Here is a 20,834-nt window from a genome sequence, read left to right as displayed (position 1 = left end):
TATTCATATCATCCATATTTTGCAGCAAGTTGTCACTGTCTCTATCTGACCCTAACTCGTTAGCACTAGCAGCCCTATTAAGTCTAGGAAGTAAATGAAAGGTCCTATCTATTTCAGTGCCAATGGAATGCAGATTCACAGAACTAACCCTAGTTATGCATCATGAGAATATAACAATGCAATGTAGACACACAATTCTGAAAATTCCAACAATGTCCCTATCGCTAAAATTGAAGTGAAAATGGAAAATCCTATCAAATAAAATCCAAAAAATTTAAAAATACCACAAAAAATTTATAAAAATCAAATAAAGATAACACCACTTTTTTTGGAATTTTTTGAGAATATGAAAAATTCAAAAAATTTAAAAAGTGGTCTAAACGAAGGAATTTGGGATTTTGAGGGTCGAATCTCGTAAGAAGTCCCTTCTACGGGAGTCTTGTTCCTTAATAGAACTATATATGATTTCTGGCAAAATTCAGGGCAATACAAGACAATCGCCTGAAAACCGACTTTTTTTTACTCAAAATGCCTACACGAGCTAGCAACAAGCCTAGACGACCTACAGAGCAACAAAAAAAAAACAATTCTAGATGGTTAGTAATACTCTAAAATTGGTTAATACTGTTATCAGAGAGTCCCCGACAACGACGCCAATTTGATATGTTGTCACACACGAGTCAAATACAAGTAATAAAATGTAGGTAGGGGTAATAACTCGAGACCTTTTGCAAAAACTTCTGATATGATAATATTATGAAAATTGAGAGTCGAAATTAGAAAGAGGGGTTTACAAATTTTTGTTTGAACATATTAAGATTAACCCACTTATTTAAACTTCAGACCTATAACGTAAAACCGATAACGTAATTGGTGTATCACTCTTTGACATGGTAACTCTATCATGAATGTTATTCTTGTAACTTGTCAAACTTAATTGATATTCATCTTCTGGAATTTTGATAGCGAGTGTCAATCCTTTGATATAGGGTTTTGGTAACTGTTTCAAAGGAATATTGCATGAATCATTAGGACATTGTGCAAATGATTTGAATAAAGGTTGTTGAGTGCTAACCGACACAATTCCATTTGTTGGAGGAATGATTTGTATTAGTGATGAATCACAAAAAACAAACCATAAAAAACAAACCATATGTAAGCGATTTGCACAAGACCACCATTTCAATCCTCGGTCAATTAGTTAAAAGTTGATATTTATTGAATCAAATAATTAAAGTATATATATATATATATATATAAATATATTTCATTAGTAGTGTGTCTATTGAATGTCTTCTACTCAAAAAATTGAAGAACCTTATAATACAATAATTAATTTTATCAATAAATCATATACGAGATAAATAATAGTCATTAATTGACCAGTTTGTTAAAAGATTGTATTTCTCAATGATAAGTAATAGTCATTAGTAGTGTGTCACTTAAATATATTATAGATAAAAAAATTTGTAAAAAAATTATAGGCTTAATCACGAAAGTAATTCTCCCATTTTATTTTTCTCAAGTTTTGGTCTCTCAAATAGAATTTTGGTCAAAAACTTGATGAAATGTCATTTTTTTAAGTCACACAGTACCATTTATAATCATAGATTTTAGGTACAATTGTTGCACCACGAGATCTTGAGGCATAATGTGACTTAAATAAGCCAAAAAAATGACATTTAATCAAATTTTGGATCAAAATTCTGTTTGGAGGACTAAAATTGGAAAGAAATAAAATGGGGGACTATTTTCGTGATTCAACTAAAATAGAGGGACCAAAACTGCAATTAAGGCAAAATTATAATAAATTAATTATAATTTACTGTATAAAAAAATTATAATACACTAATTCAAGTTAACATTTCCAAATCACTTACAAATATAATTTTCTTTACTATGTACTTAGTCTCGTACAAATATGAAGAAAATTACCAAATCACTTACAAATATAACATTAATTTTCTTCAAGTTAAATTAGTATTGTTGTCGTTTTTTTTTAGTTTCAATATAACATTAATTACTTTTTATATCCTCTAATTAATATTATATCTATCACTCCTAAGTTATTGTTTTTTAATTTACATTTATGAACAATTAGCCAATGGTTAAAAAGGTTAATTCAATCAAATCATCATTATCTCTTTTATTTATTATATTTTCTTAATATAAGTGCTCAACTACAATAAATATTATGTAACAAATGGAGTAGTCTCTAATATATCAATCATATTAAGTTTTTATGCAACAAAACTTAATTCAACCCAACACTATGAACCATTTACAAATATAATTTTTCTACCTATTTACTTTATCTAAGTTACACACATGGTTATCAACATCGAAATTAAAGGTCATTCATTAAAATTATCATGCATTAAAGTGCCTTAATTTTTCTACCTACTTAAAGTATATTTTATAAAATCTTAATGTAGCTAATAAGCATTTTTAATGAGGGTACAAAAGGCTCACAAAAACACTTATACTTAATGAACCAAAAATTCTTGCTACTTTTTCAGGGATCCTTCCTCCATTCGTATAACATAAGCTTTAAATGCTCCCAAGATGTTTAAAACTTGGGATTCCAAGTTTGTGTATTTCTCTTGCCAAAGGTTAGAAAATGATGTAGCACCAACTTAATCTTCTTAGTAGCTCCTTGAGGGTATTTAGCTATAAAATAACTTATTTCATAACAAGATAATTAAAATATATATAACAAATGAAGAAAATATAAGGTGGAGCTTGAGATGAAGAATGAACTTGAGGTGGAGCTTGAGGTATGTGGTAATTGAGATGTTAGTGGAGCTGATTTTGTTGGATTTGGAATCATTTGTTTTGCATGACTACATATTCATGAAAAAGAGAAACATAAAAATTTAAATGTAAATCCAATATTTTACATTGTCAAATTGGTTAGTGGTACTTTAAAACATATTAAACAAAATATGTACAACCTAAATAAAATATATAGTGCGTATCTTAGTAATCCGAGATTTATACTCATAATCAAGATACCAAAGCATATCTAGGATGATATATAGTTCATAATACCAAACTTCATAAATTTTAATATAAAATATCTAACAAAACTCTACAATATATAGTCATTAATCTTTATTTTCATTAGACAGCTTTTTAGTTTATTTTAATCATTACATTTTATTAAACAACAAAGATACAAAGGGAAATCAATTAATATTAATATAAAGCATAAATATTGTGGCACCATTTAAGGCATAAAAATTTGAAGTAGATCACAAAATGAAAATATGATGTGCTTTCATCGACTCTTGTTTTTAAGCACCTTGTTAATAACTTTTGTTTTAAGCTTCTTTCATTCAAGTTAGTTTTATAGTTATTTGAAGAAGAAAAGGAATTTGAATCGATTTGGATTATCTTTGAATATTTTTGTACTAATTGTTATAGCCAAAATAGTTTGAAGAACATTGACTATTAATTGTTTTGATGATAACATAAATTATTTTGTAGGAACAATTTATTATGATAATAATTTGATTTAATTGTGCAGACCCTTGATTTAAAAGTCTATTTCATTTTAATATTTTTAAATAAATAATCAAACATATCTTTAAATAGATAAATGAGTTAATATGTCAATGAAATTAAGTTATATTTTGATATTTAACACCACGTTTTAAATTATATTTTATAATAATACATTTAAATATGTCAAAAATTAAATGAGATTAATATGAGTAAATTATTAAAAGTTGAATATATAACAAAAATATAAAAAATTTAATATAATGATTATAGTAGTAAAAAAATATTATTTATATTTATTTAAATAAGTCGGCCTAATAGGTCTAAAAGGATTATTATGTGGCCTGACATTTTTAACTAAATAGGATTTTTTAAAAGCTTTAGCCTTATCTGTTTAAGAAAAAAGCATAGTCTAGCATGAACCTGACGTAGGCTAGGTCAAAGGCCCTTTGTCGGTCGGCCTAACCTATTTCCATCCCTAATTACGATATTTGAAGTCATTGCACTGCATCCTCTTACCTATAATGAATAGGTAAAATATTACCATAAACATACAATATTATCGCGTAGTAAAAATTATCGTTCTCACAATGACTTTGTTATGAGTACCAATATCTCTTTACTATGATAATTAACTAAAACGATGATTGTTGATATTGATTTTTGATTAAAAATTGCAATAAAAATAAAGTATTGGGATTGTAGTTTTCACAATAATGGATACAATAAAACTAATATTCTGTAAGTTATGAGTGTTAAACTCTTAAAAATCAGATAAACAATTATAATTAATGTCTTCTTTCAAATAGCAAGAGTATATTTTAAACTAATAATTAACTTTTTTTAAAAACTGATTTATTACCAAAATCCTTTAATAGAAAACATCTTTCATGATTTCAAGAGAACCAAAGTCAATTTTCATGATTTGATCCTCTTGTTCAATTTTGTCGGTCGAATATCAAATTCGTCTTTTAGCAAATTATTTGATATCCAAGTACAAACATGATTCTTACTAAGATTGGATTAAAAGATCAATACCTGTGACAAAAATAAAGAAATAGAAATTATTAGAGACTCATCATTGGAAATCCTATAATTCCTCAAGACAAAGGAAATATACTCACTCACGATCGTAGTAGATTCAAATATAAAGACATTGATAATATAGAAGAACAAAATAAAATTAGAAAACTGAATATTATTGAAACTAAAAATTTGCTAAGAAAATTACAAGAACAAAAACAAAAGTAACGGGATTGTGAGTAGGAATCTGTGTCAAAATTGAGTAATTTCATCCCTTTTTACCATGTTTGAATCATTACTTGTCCTCAAGCAATTGCTTCATGAACAAGCAAACACCATGAATAGGAAACTCAACATTCAATTCAAGTGCAGGCAATAGGAAGATTCCAAAACCAATGGAAAATCTGGACTAGCTACAATATAACTAAAAGGGGATTGAATAGAGATATTGTACTTTTCTTAATTTTCTTTTTCTTTTAAAATAGTATCCTTTGTGTGAGGATAATAGATTGATGTTAGAGGATAAATGTTTAGAACTGAAATGAGAGTTACACAAAATAAATAGAAGAGAGTATAGAGAATGACACACATAAATGTATATTGGTTCACCCAAAATAGATTACGTTCAATTCTCACTTGCTTGTGAGTTTTTCACTATGGCTCAAATGGCTTGTCCTCGTGAAAGGATTTTCACTATGTATTTTCTTAGCTTCACCAGGTTTACATAAATAACTTCTCTTCTTATTTTACAACACTTACACAACTACCCACAAGTTAATATTAACTTGAGGATATACAGGTTGTTTGAGAGATTTGATAAGAGTGGAATTTCTAAGAGGATGATATCAAAGATATAACTAAGATAAGTAGAAATTATGTTGAGGATGAGATTGTTTTACACAACTTTGATCTTTTGCTTTTTTTATGATATTTATTGTGTTTAATGAAGATAAGATCATTCGAATTTATAGAAGTTATGATGCTTCAAATATGAGGAGAAGCACAAAGTATCAGTTGGAGACTTAGATGAATGTCCATGGTCTTTATTTGGATTCGCAAGTATGCCTTCAGTTGTCATTATTAGAAGAATGTTGGGAGGATGATTGTTACAATCTATCTTCAGATCTGAGTAGTAGGAGGATGGAACTTTCATTAATTTTGATGTGACTTGTGCTTTTTGACCTTTTTCATTCTCAACTATTGTAGTGTCTTGCCTTATAAGTCAAGGATATTATTTTTTGTACTTTGGTACTTTTACTCATTTTCTCATGTGCGAGGATGAATAGACAACATAAGTTCATCCTCTCTTCTGCGTTTTTTATCCTTTGATATAGAGGATATAAATTCATCCTCTTTTTGTGTTGTTTATCTCTGACATAGATGACATAGATGACATAAATTCATATTTTTTCTTTGTGTTATTTATCTTCTGACATAGAGCACATAAATTCATCATCTCTTCAATATTGTTTATCTTCTAAAATAAAGAACATAAATTAATCCTCTTCTTTGTGTATTCTCTAACGTAGAGGACATATTAATATTGTAAAACATTTCATCTAATTAAGAATGTGAAGAACGTGTTTTCTAAATTTAATACACTCAAGAGCACAAGTTAGATAACACATATAATCAGAATCTTTGAAATAATTTTGTTATCATTAAAATATTTGAGAGAGCTTATGTCTCAACATAACCAACTTCGGTTCCAAATTAGTGATTGGATCCTCTGAAAAAACATAATTCTCATCAATAGGACACTCAACTCTCAAATTCTCTTAGTGCTTCAGGGTAATGTATATTCACTCAAAATTTCACCATTGCAGAATGTCCTACCATAAGCTTGACTATTAATCAAATCTCCACTACATCTCTCATGAGAACATATCTAAATCAATAGCACTTTTCAAAATTGTAATGAGGTCAAGGGGAAATAGGTGGGCGAAAAAAGATATTCAAAAGGCTATAACGAAATAAACTTATGATTACAAGTAACCTTTTTGAACAATTGGAGCACAATACATTCAAACAATCATTCATCAGCCCAAACTTCTTTTTTGCATTAGGGGCATTACTTACCCTTTCTCTATGTACTCTACCTTATCACATGACATATTCTCACTTATAATGTGTTCAATCTGTTACTCCGAGTAGAGCATATTATTGTGTCCTTTCAAACTGGACTTATTAAAAAAAAATTGGAAGTTGCCCCACTATATTCAAAAAGGTACCCAAGAATGATTCATTTATAATGAGTTCAATCTGTTACTCCGAGTAGAGCATATTATTATGTCCTTTCAAACTGGACTTATTAAAAAAACAATTGGAAGTTGTCCCACTATATTCAAAAAGGTACCCAAGAATGATTCATGTAAAACTCAAAGTGGACAACTAGTGGAAAATATAAAACAAAACAAAACAAGTCTTGAGGTCTGAAAAAAATAAATTTTATAGTGCTTTTTCTTCAAATATGATCACAAGAAAATTTAACAAGTCAAATTCTAGAGAACACAATCGATGGTGAATGCTCGCTCAAAATAAAGAAAGGGGCATAGAGATTAGTCACTTTAAAATGACTAATCTCTAGATACATATATTTCATTTTAGACCTATTCTGAATATATAGATTTGTGCTAAAGATTCAAATTCCATATTTTAAGCTTTCTTTTTATAAAAATGAAAGATGAAAAAAAATCCAATCGATGATGATGTAACTCAAATCAAGTCCAAAACTCACATTTAATAGCTAAATCAATGATAATTTGCTACCAAATACTAACACTCCTTCAAATTAAGTTAGATTTTAATTTATAATTTACATTAACTCAAATTGATTATTTCTTAATGTATTTATATTTATAGTATACCATAAAAAAAATATTTATAAAAAAATTCAAATTTAAAAAATTGCAAACAAATTTTAAAAAACTAATATTAAAAAAAAAACAGTATCTATCCAATCTGCACCCACATGGGACATATCTCATGTAATATTTTATTAATATACGATAGATATGTTCTTTTTAAAACATAGATATGTTCTTTTTAAAATGAGATTAAAAGGGTTTTTAAGATTAATTTGAAACCCTTTTTTATTAAAACTAAAAAATCATATAAAAATAAGATTAAAAAAAAAAACCATATAAATATTTTTGTTTCTGTTTTTATTTTTTCGTCTCCTAGTATTCTATATACCCTTTCAGCCAACACTCCAAAACCATTCTGACTCTTCCATCACCCAACACGGACCTTCCGGCACCGTTTTCCGGCAACCACCACCGTCTTTCCTTCTCTCTCTTCTGGTTTCTTTCTATTCATCCTTACCAACTTTTTTCCCCGCTTATTTATTCTTCTTTCACGTGGTTTCAATGGTTGTTTTGATTCTTATTTTGAGTATCTTAGTTTTGTTTTCATTGTTTTTTGGTGTGTTGTTTCATTGAATTATTGTTCTTCTATTATGTTTATTTTTTTTTCGAACATCGTGCCTATTTTGTGAAGGAGAAGGGATTTTTTTTCTTCAAAAACCTGTGACTTTATTTTTTTTCCTTTTATTTGAGATTGATTTTCATGTGGTTTTTACACTGTAGTCTTGAAATCGTGACTTGCAATTGATCATGAGGCACTTGTGTTATGCTGTTAATTGTTGAAGGTGAAACTCAAACCCTAAATTTTAATTTTTGTTTTTGAAATCTTATTTAGTATATTATTGTTGCAAATAAAGAAGATTGTTATCAGGACACTTTTCAAAACTGAAATTCAAATTTGGTCCCACTAAATCATGTAGGACCGACATAAATTTAGTGAGACTCATTTGAATTTCAACCAATTAAAAAGCGTCTGTTGGGAATTAGGATGCTAGAGAGTATGTTATTGGCGTAATTCGCAAATAAAAAACGAAATTTGGCTTTGGTTTCACTTTGATGATATATATTTATTTAAACTTCGTAGGTTAGTTGTGGCTGAAGGAAAAGGAAGAAGATTAGTGGAAGTTGAAGTTGCTGAAGTGAAAGATGAAGAGTAAAAGAGATAGAACAGAGGAAGAGGATATGCTAAGTGACTTGCATGACTCTATTTTGCTTCGTATAATGAAATTTATGAACACAAAAGAAGCTGTTCAGACTTGTGTATTGTCTTCTCGATGGAAAAACCTTTGGAAAGGTCTCACTAGTTTTAAATTGAATTACTACACTATCACTGACTATACTCATTTCAGCGAGTTTGTGTTTTGGGTTCTGTCTAATCGAGACAACTTGACTTCATTACATGATATTGATTTAAGGCAGCAATTTTGCATTCAACCTGAACTTGTGAATCAGGTCCTGACATATGCTGTGTCACATAATGTACAGAAGTTGAAAATGGAAATTGATATTATAAAATGCGGTTACAAAATCAACCCTTGCATATTTTCGTGCAAATCTTTGACACATCTTAAGCTTTCAATTTTGGTTGCCCCTGGGATGATAGAACTTCCAACTTCCATACAGTGTCCGGCATTAAAATGTTTGCATCTTGAGAATGTCACTTTTATTGGAAATGACAATGGCATAGTTGATCCCTTTTCAAACTGTCACATGTTAAGCACTTTGGTCCTTGAACATTGTTATCTACATTGCAATGTAGAATGCCTTTGCATATCTAATTCTAAGCTTTCTAGTTTGACCATAGGCAGTACCATTCAAGCAGTAGGTTACAAAATCGTGCTTTCTACTCCGAACCTTAATTATATCAATCTCACAGGTTATTTCATTCACCAGGTCTCTATATGCTATCTTTCTTTTCTTGAACAAGTAAATGTTGATGTTAAGGGTTCTGAACCTTATTTTCCTACATATTTGGATATGACATATTCAACCTTAATTAGTTGGCTGCAAGGGCTCGCTAATTATGTTAAGATATTGACACTCTCTTCAAGTACCCTTCAGGTCAGATTTTTTTATTTCCATGTTTCTGATAAGATTTCCTTGTGTCTACTTTCTTGCCAATACACAATCTTTCCATTTATATTAGTATTGTTATTCGCAGAGTGCGTAAAATAGTAGTCTATTCAAATTCTTCTATGTTATAGTGCTATATAGTCACTATTTGACAACACTTTGTAGTTTGTACTAAATAGTGTATCGTAGAACATCAGTGACTTGTTCAAATTCTGTTTCGGAATTGTGTTATAGATACAGTATAGCGCTATAGCTACGATATTGTGATATAGCTGCTAGTTGACAATACATTTTAGATTACTCTTCAAAATATGTCTAATACACTCTATTTGTGCAGGTTCTACTTCGCCGAACTTCTGGTTCAATCAATAGTCGACTTCCTTGTTTTGTTAGATTGAAGTCATTGAAATTGAAAGTGAAACCGTCTAATATATCAGATGAGGAATTAAGAAGACTAATGAATTTCTTTCTTGAAAACTCACCACAAGCCGAAGTGTTTATAGATTGCCTTGATATCTAGGCATCATTCTTCAGGTAGCAATTCTTATGAGTGCTTGTTTACAAATCTTAAAGATTTTTTCCCTGTTTATTTTACATTCATATTTAGAGGGAATATATTTCAATAGGGAACAAAATGTAAAACAAACAAATCAATTTACTTCTTTGATGTCTTATCAGTGTTGTCAAATAGCCGCTATAGTAGCGCAATAGTGCTATGACATAGCGGAATTTGTGCAATCACTATTGTCCTGCGATACGCTATTTAGTTCGAAGTGTTGTCAAATTGCCGTTATTGCAGTACTATAGAACTATAAAATAGCGGAATTTGAACAAACCGCTATTTTTTGCGATCCGCAATTGACAATGCCGTGTCTTATATAGTGACAATCAATTTAAACTGTTTTTGAAATTTGGATCAAAAGGTTTTTATTATTATTCAGACCAAGAATGATTTATAGGCCTTTGTATGTTCAATTTCATATCTAAACCTTTTAGGTTTATCTTCATTGCTGATCTAGATAGTCTTTTTGGAAAGCATTCCTGGAAGATCTTGGGAATTTTTATAATATTAGAGCTGCAATGAGATAATGAAATCCTCGAGTTTCATTGATTTTATTAATTGTGATTTATTATTTGGAAGTTGGTAATATATAAGAATCAAATATGTTGGATAAGCTTGGACTTTACTTGTGTTGGTAATTCAGTAGGATTGGATTATGACCAATAGATTGTTGTTTAATTTTATTTTGTACTTTACATATTTCCTGAAAAAGTGAACTTTGTTGTTTCAAACCTTGGAAGAGGATATTTCTAAGTTGCTCTTGCTTTATGCTCATATTAAATTCAGAATTTAATTCATGTTTTCTGCATTTTGGCTGTGATTTTGATAGCTAGAAAATTTGATTATCTCTACAAACATGCATTGATTCTATTTTCTATTACTCTGCATAATGAATTGGTTTTGATACCATTGTGTAGTGTATGTCTTTGTCTCATTGAAAAGCATTGTGTCAAATATTTGTTTTTATTAAAGTTGGTGTTCTCAAATTGTTGAGGTCACTATTTGTTCATTCAAAATAAGAAACTTATTTTGTGTTTTGATTACAGGGATATTGCAGTTTGTAGCTGACTGACTTAATTGAAGATGATTACAACCTGAATACAAAGTTTCTTATGTTGGCTGTACATGTTTTGTTTTCCTTAAGGTTTATTGGATAGATGTCAAAAACATGATCTTAAATCTAAATAGATTTTGATTCATATTAGTACTAATTGACTTTGTATTTAGGAGGGGTTGCATGGTCTATTAGACAAATGGAATTTCTGTATACCATGTCTCTTGTGACAATTTGAATGTCAAAGATGTTTTTAAACTGTTTAATTAATTTTGACTATATCAACTGTGTCAAGCAAATTTTGAAATTAAAAAGAAATTCCTTGCCATTTTGTGATTTTGGCAAAAGCTAAGTTTGGAGTTCCATTAATTTCATGGTATTATCGTGATTTTGCCAAACTCGCCTGAAAATCAAGGTGCTGCCTTACTATTCAACACTTTATTTCCTTCAATATGTAAAAAGTACTTCTGTTCTAATTGTATATAAGCAGCGAAGAAAAATACTGAAATTAGTTAGATCATTTAACTTAGGTATAAAATCACTTTTGTAACTTAGGTATATAGTCACTTTTGACTTCCAAGTATCGTAATTTTGTAATTTTAGTTTTATATTTTTTGTTGGGCGATTTTCCTTTTTCTAATTTGGTAGTCCTCTTAGCAATTTTGATCATTTAAGTTTTCTCTCTTTCTTTAGTCAAGAAAAAAAGTTTTCCCTCCCAATTTTCCTCCAAATTTACACTAAGGTGGTACCCTATTTTCTTGTAACTTGTGGTTGAAACCCTATTTTCTTTTGGTCTTCTTCACTCATGCTTCTGTCCTTCTTTTGTATCTGAGTGTCTTCTTTTTCCGTAAGTTTTCACTCTCTTGTTCATTTTTTTAATCTTTTTCTCTGAACAAATTTATTTATTTCTACACAGACTTTGTTAACAAACGTGTTTATATTTGCACATCTTTTGTTGTTCCTACATTTAACATCTCAGCTTTAAATTTATTACTATGCTCTTAAAAAGAAACAATCTTACTGCTATCTTATGCTGCTCTTCTACACATGCCTAAAGAAATTAGAAAAATGTCTAAAAGTCTCTCATGCATTCGTTGATAATTTTTGCTTAAATTAAATATAGAAAATACCTTTTTTTTCAACATCATTATCAACAAATTAAACGAGGGAGAACTTAGTTTTTCTTTTTTTTAGTATGAAATGATAACTAATGTGCACTCTATCCTTTAATATGAAATAAACATTTTTTTAGAGTAAATTTAGTTAGGGAAAATATTCTCATGCAATGTGTGAGAGAACTTTTTAAGAAATAAGACAATTATTTGATTAACATAAAATGAGACAACAAACTTTCGACAACAAATTGTATGGTTAATGCAATTGAAATATATAGTTAATTATATGTTGATTGCATGTCTTCCTACACCGACAACAAGGAAATGAAATGTAGATGAATCGTCATAAGGTAAATTGAGACGCAGAAGTATTGCCGAAGTTCTTTGAGATGGTGAATGTATCATTTTGACTAAATTTGTTTCATGAGTGAAAGTATCCATACTGATGCAACAAATTTAGTTAAAACTCGTATCTTCATTAGTTTGGAATATATATTTAAGAAAGATTTAGTTGATATTCTCTAATTATTGAGCGTAATTCAAAGAATGCGTTGAAGTGGATCTAAAATTGAGGAAAATGTCCTTAGAGCCTAAGGTTTTAAGGTAATAAACTCCAAAATATTTTATTTTTATGAACAAAAGTATCTTTTGGAAAAGCTAACACCATTGTTGAGTCTCTAGCATCCAGATGTGAATGTAGAAGGAATGTGGTATTCTCTATTAAGGTGTGTATGGTAAGGAATTTTATGAAATGTTAGTGAAGCAAATTCATTTTGGGTTGCTGCTATAAGGTGTTGGAAGAGTTTGAGTTCTCGATATATCTCTATATAGTATGAAAGTGGTTTCATTGGTTTCTACTCTTTATATTCTATAAACAATAATTGGATCAAAGAAAGTTAATGTATTTGATTTAAAATTTAGACTTAATACATCAATCTTTTCTTTTTTAAATTAATTTTTGCTTATATTTTATGAAAGAGTAATATAAAGGTGCAAGGGTTGGATAATGGATCAACATGAGAAGAAAGAAACTAGGTGCTTCAGAGTTAGATATTTTTTGCTTTGTAATTGGTTGTATGTAATTGTAGTAATTGAATTTATTTGTTTTGGTGGATGTTTTGAGTTATTCAGCGTTGAACACATAATCTTACTTCTGGAATTGCTGGTGGAACAAAAATTGAAGGAGGTAAACAACATTTTTCTCCTAGCTCCTTATTAGGGGTGTACCTCTACATACGCCAACAATCAAGTAATAATTTGTGAGAACGAACGGTCTTAGGGTTAGAATTTCAATGTATCTTTATGATTTCAAGGGCCTTTGTTTATAATACTAGATTCCCTTAGAATTTTTAGAAGGTTTCCGTTATGATCATTAGTTACGGTATGATTGTCCTCAAAGGACTCAAAGTGTGGATATAGGTGAGCTATCATGTCCAATTTCCCCGAACTCTCTTCTCCTCCATCAAGTGGATGAGATTGAAGGTCCAAATGAGTTACGGTGGACAACGACTTCAGATTCCCTTCTTGGCTACATCCTGTCTTAATTTCATGAAACTTTTGCAATGGTAATTCACTAGATCGGGTCAATATGAAATTATCCATTTTTCTGTTGGCCTTGGACTAAGATCTCATGAGATATAGGGACACACTCAATAAAATAAATACCCTCGGTATTGACTCCTGAAATTTTAAGCACCGATTAAATTAGTCTATGAATTTTACTGTACGATAATTTGATGTGAAACTGAAACTGAATATGTGACTTATCAATGTTGATCCCACACAACTTTCATCTTTTCAAACACAAATTTGTGAGTAATTGTAATTATTCATGGACTAATTATTGACAAATTAGTTCATGAAATATTTAAATTTCATAAAAAAAATTAATTGATATTATAATAACATTGATTTCAAATCATCGTAGAAGAGTCACATAATTCATTTACATATCATATCTTCATAATCTCTAATGATAAAAATTTAAATATTATTTTAATTAATATTTTATAGTTTTAAAAATATATAAGATTAATTTTAACTACGTATACCATTTCAACAAAAATATGCTTATTCACTAGAAAAATTTTCAAAACCATTTCTCTCGGGGATTTTGTACAGGAATATCCTTTTTTTATTTTTTAATTCCTCAAATGCCCTACTTTAAAATAATATTCCTTGAATGCCCTACTTTTTTGTTCCAATAGGAAGTCGTTCCCTGGGGAAGCGACCTCCTGAAGAGGAAATTTATTTATGTTAATAGGAGGTCGTTTCCGGGGAAGCGACCTCCTACTGCATTTTTTTTTGTTATATTTTAAAAATAGGTTATTATTAGAGTTATTAATTTAATTATTTAAAAAATAAAATACTAATATTAAATTAAAATAAAGTATAGTAATAAATTATAAATAAAATTTATATTTTAATTATTATTATTATTATCATTATTATTATTATAATAAATAATTATTATACGTATAATTAAAAATTATTATAATTAAAGTGATTAAATAATTATTATATTAAAATTTTAAAAAATAAATAAATTAAATGATAATAAAAATTAAATAATGATAACAATTAAATGAAAAGAAATTTATATTGATAACATGAAAATAAAATGAAATACATTAAATTATTAATTTAATTATTTAAAAAATAAAAATACTAATAATTAATTAAAAATACGTTAATAATTAATTATTAATAAATGTTATATTTTAATTATTGTTATTATTATAATAAATAATTATTATTATTAATGGTTTCAGAGTAGGGAGGAATAAAAAATAAAAAATAAAAAAAACAAAAATTATATTTTTTTAGTAAAAAAAAAGGATTTTCCTCTCTAAAACCAAAGTTAATCGTCATTCTCTCTAAAAACACGATTCCTTTGAAGACAACAGAGACTGGGTTGACTCAGAAATTTCTTCCGATGATTCAATTCATAGTCCACATAAAACCTTCAACTGCTTCTTGGTAACTAACTGCTTCTTCAACCAACCCCACAAGGTAATTACTACTCTACCCTTCCTTATGAATTCTATCATTCTTGATATAATTTTGTTGCTATTATGTATTTTATTGTAAATGGAAAACAGAAATATACTTTGGATCTTACTTCTAAAAGGGCCTTATGCTAATGCCAACACTTTTTCATAGGTATTCATTTTTTTTTTAATAAAAAGTTAGAGTGCAAAAACTTTTAGATTTGTGTAAAATTTTACCATCTATATGATATAAAGTTTCCATCGAACAAAAAATTGAAAAAAAAGAGTAAAATTAAAAGAAATAGAGATGATTGATTGAAAGGATCCAAACTTCACCTATTATAGGTATTCATGTGCTTGTACACAATTGGGTTTAATACAAATGGAATGATTTTAGGGGTGTTCGTAGGTACGCCTCACTTAATTGACCCGATGACCCAACCCAATTCAAAGTGTTTGTTTTGAGTTTTTTTTTTTTTAGTTTGGATCGAACCGAAACCAACTTGGTCAAACTTGAAGTAGTTTGGTTTGGATAGGAGTTTAGGATTTCGAAGATGAGAAAAGTTGTGATCTTTAAATTTTGTTAATATAGTTTAAGATTTTTATATAGTTTTTGGTTTTAACACTATGGTTCCTAGAGGAATGGAACCTTAGTAATCCAGAGGTTGACTTGGAGGTAAGTAAACCTTGACCAAGAATTGTTCTATCCATGATTCAAATTCGGGTTCTTTTGAACATTTTGTCCTTAATTGAAGTTCATTAACCACTTAAGTGCAATCAAGTGCTGAATTTTTAAACTACGAAATTTAGTCTAATGTTATTGTTTTCATGAAATAGAATATTATGTAATTATTATATATATTCTTTTGAAATTTGTAAAATGTTTTATGCCCTATCCAGGTTGAGTTAGTTTGGGTTCCAGGGAAAGTTTATGGGTTTTTGACCCAATCTTTACCCATTAAATATGATTGGGTCGGATAATAGGTTTGGCCAAAACCAACCCAACCTAATCAATGTACACTCCTAAATGATTTAAGAGGAGTGCTAGCAACATTCTTTCAAACACTCACTCTTATTTGGCGAAATTCATGTGGGTCCCACCATTTTAGAAACAGATCCATTTGAATTTCATCGAATAAGAGAGTAAATGTTGCTAGTACTACTCATGATTTAATGATCAACTAAGTATGCACAACAAATATTCAGAATGGAGGTTATATATCTAATTTACATACAGCAAAATATTTCCTTTGGTAATGAATACTATTGGTTAGTTTGAAGTAGTCAGTTGACATATTTTCTATAACAAAATCATTTTTGGTCATCATATATGTGTAATTTTGTTGGAATCATGTAATTGCTTGAAAGGTGTTTAGTTAAATGTTAAGTGATGATATCTTGTTTCTAAGATAAGTAACTCTTTGACTGTGATTTCTCTTTTGAATTTGGTAGAAGCCTCTATGAGGATATATCATATATCTCAAGCAAACCAGAAAAATTATTCCCAACGAAGTATAGTTGATCTTATTAGACAACATATTAAGGTTGGTTTACTTTGTGAAAACATTTTTTGTTTTCATTTCCTAAAATGTGTGTGCATTTTATTTTGATAAGAGACTCTTGAAGTAACCCATTGTCATTGAGATAAGATGAAATGTCATTTTATTGAAGATGCATTTCCGGAAATAATGAATTTTTTTTTGATATTTTCATTGTTTCTAGAAATGTAGACAAATTGTTCACTTTAAAAGTCTTTTACCTCCTTATTAACGAATAAAATTAACACAATTTAGGAAATGAAAGCAGAGAATGTTTTCAAAAAGTAAATGGCCCCTTAGTTGTTGGAAACATATGAAAATTAGAATGGTATTCTACACAAAAAGTTCAAAGAAATTGAGCACTGATGGTATTTTAATTGTTCTGTTCCTCTTCAATTTGTTTTATTTATTTATTTATTTATAAATTCATTTATTTATTCAAGGAACTTTTAGGATTTCAATACTATGTTCTCTGTTTTGTTTTTCAACAAGTTTATGGTATTTTTGTCTAAGTTTTTTAGGTTTGTATGGCTGAAGAAAAAGAAAGATTGGAAGAAGTTAAAAAGATGCAGAGTGAAAGTGTTCGAAAATTGGAAAGGGACCGGCTCAGCGACTTGCCTGACTTTGTTTTGCTCCATATAATGAAATTTATGAATACAAAACAAGCCGTGCAAACTTGTGTATTGTCGAAAAGATGGAAGGACCTTTGGCAACGTCTTACTAATCTTGCATTGAATTCCTATGATTTCACCAGCCTCACTCATTTCAGCAAGTTTGTGTCTTCAGTTCTGTCTCACCGAAACGGCTCAGTTTCTTTGCATGATCTTGATTTAAGGCAGAAAGGTTGCATTGAACCCGGACTCCTTGATAGGGTCATGACATATGCCGTGTCACATAATGTCGAGAACTTGACAATTGAAGTTAATTTAAATTTTGAACGAGGTTTCAAGTTGCACCCTTGCGTCTTTTTCTGTCGAACTTTGACGTATCTTAAGCTTTCCATTTGGGCCATCCCATGGATGACTGAATTACCAACTTCCCTTCAGTTGCCGGCTTTAAAAAGCTTGCATCTTGAGCATGTCACTTTTGCTGCAAATGACAATGGTTTTGCCGCGCCGTTTTCAAATTGTCACATGTTGAACACTTTGGTTCTTGACCGATGTAATCTGCATCGCGATGCAAAGTTCCTCACCATATCCAATTCTATGATTTCTTGTTTGACCATAGGCAGTACTATTCAAGAAGTAGCTTACAAAATTGTGCTTTCTACTCCAAATCTTAATTCTCTCACTGTCACGCGTGATCTCATTCACCATGTTTCAGCATGCGATCTTTGTTTTCTTGAACGAGTATATATTGATGTCGATGCCTACTTTCATACAAACTTTGAGAGGACGTATTCGGCTTTAATTAGTTGGCTTCAAGCGCTCGCTAATTATGTACAGATAATGACGCTTTCTTCAAGTACCCTTAAGATATTAAATGTAAGTTACTTTTGTATCTTGTCTCTGTTTTCTCTCACCATTCGGATTATCCTTCAAAATATGTCTAATTCACTGTCATTGCGTAGGTTCTCTCGACTTCGATGATAAGTCAACTTCCTTGCTTTGTTAGATTGGAATCGTTGAAATTGAAAATGAAATCTTCTTCAAATATATCAGATGAGAAAGTTAGCAGGATAGTGGAGTTCTTGCTTCAAAAATCTCCGCTGGCGAAAGTTGAGATGATAGATTGTTGAGTGATATGCATGCATAACTTCTCAGGTATATTCTTACAATTTGTTTATAGCTTTTGCTTCTATTTATGTTTCCTATCTCTCTAATGCTTATAAGTTTAGGTTGCTATATCATGATTGCTTTTTTATATAGATTCTTTTTAACAAATTTATTTCACAATGACAGATGAATTTTTTTTATGGATGGATGATGAAAATGTTGGTCTTGCAATTTGAATTTGGAGAATAATGGTTAGTAAAATCTTCCATTTAAAACTGAGTTGATTCTGCATCAAGAAACAAAGTTTTTATTTGGATGCCTTTTAAATTATAATAAATATTATTTAGTGGCAATCCAATTTAAACTATCTTTTTTGTAATACTGATTATAATTTAGATCATACTCAAAGACAACTGCTGAATAAAAAAAGGGCACATCATAGACTGAAGAATCTAAAGTGTGTTTGTTTTTTGGTAATTCATGCTGCATATTGTTTGTCAAGTTTTAAATTTTAATCCATGAAAATGCATCAAATAGTATTCTACTATGATTAAGACTAACTTTATTATTTAGGCATAATTTAAACTTTTAGAGGATTTCTGGTTTGTTGTTTGTTTTCATTCCCATTAACATGATTTTGGGAAATAATTAGTGAAAATAACAAAATTTGTTTTCGCCATGATCTTTACTAAATCCATGCTCAACTTTTATATGAAATTTTTTGATGCATTTGAGGGTGTTGAATTGGTTGCTGCCCAATAACTGAAGTGATATAAGATGAACATACTATTATAAATCACAGAAGCATGGATCATGAAGCGACAAAATGATGAGATAATAGAAACTCTTAATGAGATCTATATTTTATGTGGAGTGGAGCACCTAGCTACAATAGTACTCTTGATAAATTCATCTATTTGAGACATAATTTCTAGAGTGTTTACTATATTAGGATAGACGTGCATGCCCATTAATGCACGAACTTTTGAGAATACATCATATGAAAAGGTTATGGTCCTAAAATCATTGTCCCTTCAATTTTAGAGCGACCTTCGTGTCGTATTCCCTTTTGATTTACGAGTGGTATTAGTATCAAACTTATAAGTGATCGTAATAGCCATATTAATGGTGTAATTATAGAATGATTTTCTACAGTGCAGTAAAACGTCAATACAATTTGTAATTGCAGTAGAACGTCAATACAGTTTGTAACTAGAATGTTTTAAATTGAGGACGTCGTGGTTGATAGTTGCACCACTTTGGGCAGTGCCGTGAAACATTTTAAAGAAATCGACTTAGTCTGCAACTCAATCCAATATCTTCGGCTGTTGAAAATTATTTTTATAACACTTTTTCGAAACTCATAATCAACAACACTCTCGTTTTCTATGTGGATAGCTTCAACTAAAGGGAAAGCTAGGAGACCATGGTTGCAACTATTGGTAAGGAGGTGATTAATAACTTTCTTGTTTTCTGTTAACCGAACTCTTACGATAAATATACCTAGGATCTGTTTGTACATTTCTCACTATATTTGTTATGAGATATCTGATTGTACAACAACTCTCACTATATTTATTCTGTAATTTTTTATATTTATTACTGTCAAATACTTCTGTCCAAATAAATTTATTCAAAATAAGTTTTTCATCGGATGCGTGGTGAAATAAATGTGTATATCCATTAGAGCATATATCCCAAATAGAGCATATATCCATTAGATCTCCTTTTATCTTCATCAATCAATAATAATGGCTACTCTTAGTAATACATACACTCATACTCATCCTTTCTATTAATGAAGCTATGAACAATATTAATGGTGTCAATATGTTACAAGACGAGGTCCTCAATATATTGCGATATAGTTACAAATTTGATTCTAATAATGTTGAATTAGTTGATTATTATTTAAAGTGCAAGATTGCCAATTTAATTTCCTTTAATGCATGGTCGAATTCATGATGTAGATATTTATATGCAATCTCCTCACAAACTATGTGGATGGTTATATGGAAGAAAAAACAAAGACTAATCTTAATGTTAATTTTGGACTATATATATAATGGGACATAAAGGAACTATATGGAACAAAAAACAATAATCTTTTGGACTGTTAAATAAATGAAAGGGTCGCAAGGTATATTTGAAAATATAGATAGTTCAAATAAATTTTAATATATTCAAATAACTGTAGTATGCTATCTCCCCAGTAAAATAATAATTAAAATTAAACGAGTAATTTTGTTAAAAACTTATAGGGTTTGATTTCATGGTTCTTTAATGAGTTGATGACAAAGAAGATAGAGATTTTAAGGTTCTTATTTTAAATCTAGATTTTTCTTTTAAAATGATTACATGAAAAAACAATAATTAGAAAAATAGTTAAATTAGTA

The 20,834-nt window shown here is 29.3% G+C and overlaps 2 protein-coding genes across 9 annotated transcripts; both read left to right on the top strand.

Annotated features, from left to right (window-relative positions):
- Positions 1–7,677: 7,677 nt before the first annotated feature.
- LOC101505534 (putative F-box/FBD/LRR-repeat protein At1g78760) lies at positions 7,678–11,359 on the top strand. 2 transcript variants are annotated; one of them, XM_004515650.4, is made up of 5 exons: positions 7,678–7,829; positions 8,115–8,176; positions 8,476–9,452; positions 9,802–9,998; positions 11,073–11,359. In XM_004515650.4, the coding sequence occupies exons 3-4, from the start codon at positions 8,538–8,540 to the stop codon at positions 9,982–9,984; spliced, it is 1,098 nt and encodes a 365-aa protein (XP_004515707.1). In that variant the 5' UTR covers positions 7,678–7,829; positions 8,115–8,176; positions 8,476–8,537; the 3' UTR covers positions 9,985–9,998; positions 11,073–11,359. The 2 variants fall into 2 exon arrangements, with proteins under 2 accessions (XP_004515707.1, XP_004515708.1); XM_004515651.4 differs by lacking the exon at positions 8,115–8,176.
- A 3,690-nt stretch (positions 11,360–15,049) lies between these two features.
- LOC101504794 (putative F-box protein At1g58310) lies at positions 15,050–20,093 on the top strand. Of its 7 annotated transcripts, none has more exons than XR_012161637.1 (5): positions 15,050–15,207; positions 17,245–18,207; positions 18,294–18,486; positions 18,625–18,689; positions 19,837–20,093. XR_012161637.1 is itself a non-coding variant. In XM_012711911.3 (4 exons), the coding sequence occupies exons 2-3, from the start codon at positions 17,251–17,253 to the stop codon at positions 18,459–18,461; spliced, it is 1,125 nt and encodes a 374-aa protein (XP_012567365.1). In that variant the 5' UTR covers positions 15,050–15,207; positions 17,245–17,250; the 3' UTR covers positions 18,462–18,486; positions 18,625–20,093. The 7 variants fall into 7 exon arrangements, 3 of the variants coding, with proteins under 3 accessions (XP_012567365.1, XP_012567366.1, XP_073220632.1); XR_012161636.1 differs by having other exon boundaries at positions 19,628–20,093; XR_012161635.1 differs by having other exon boundaries at positions 19,241–20,093.
- Positions 20,094–20,834: the final 741 nt, after the last annotated feature.

This window comes from Cicer arietinum, chromosome 8, assembly GCF_000331145.2.
Source record: "Cicer arietinum cultivar CDC Frontier isolate Library 1 chromosome 8, Cicar.CDCFrontier_v2.0, whole genome shotgun sequence".
Lineage (NCBI taxonomy): Eukaryota > Viridiplantae > Streptophyta > Magnoliopsida > Fabales > Fabaceae > Cicer > Cicer arietinum.
Note: the sequence above shows the minus strand (reverse complement) of the source record. Positions and strands in the feature narration are given on the sequence as shown.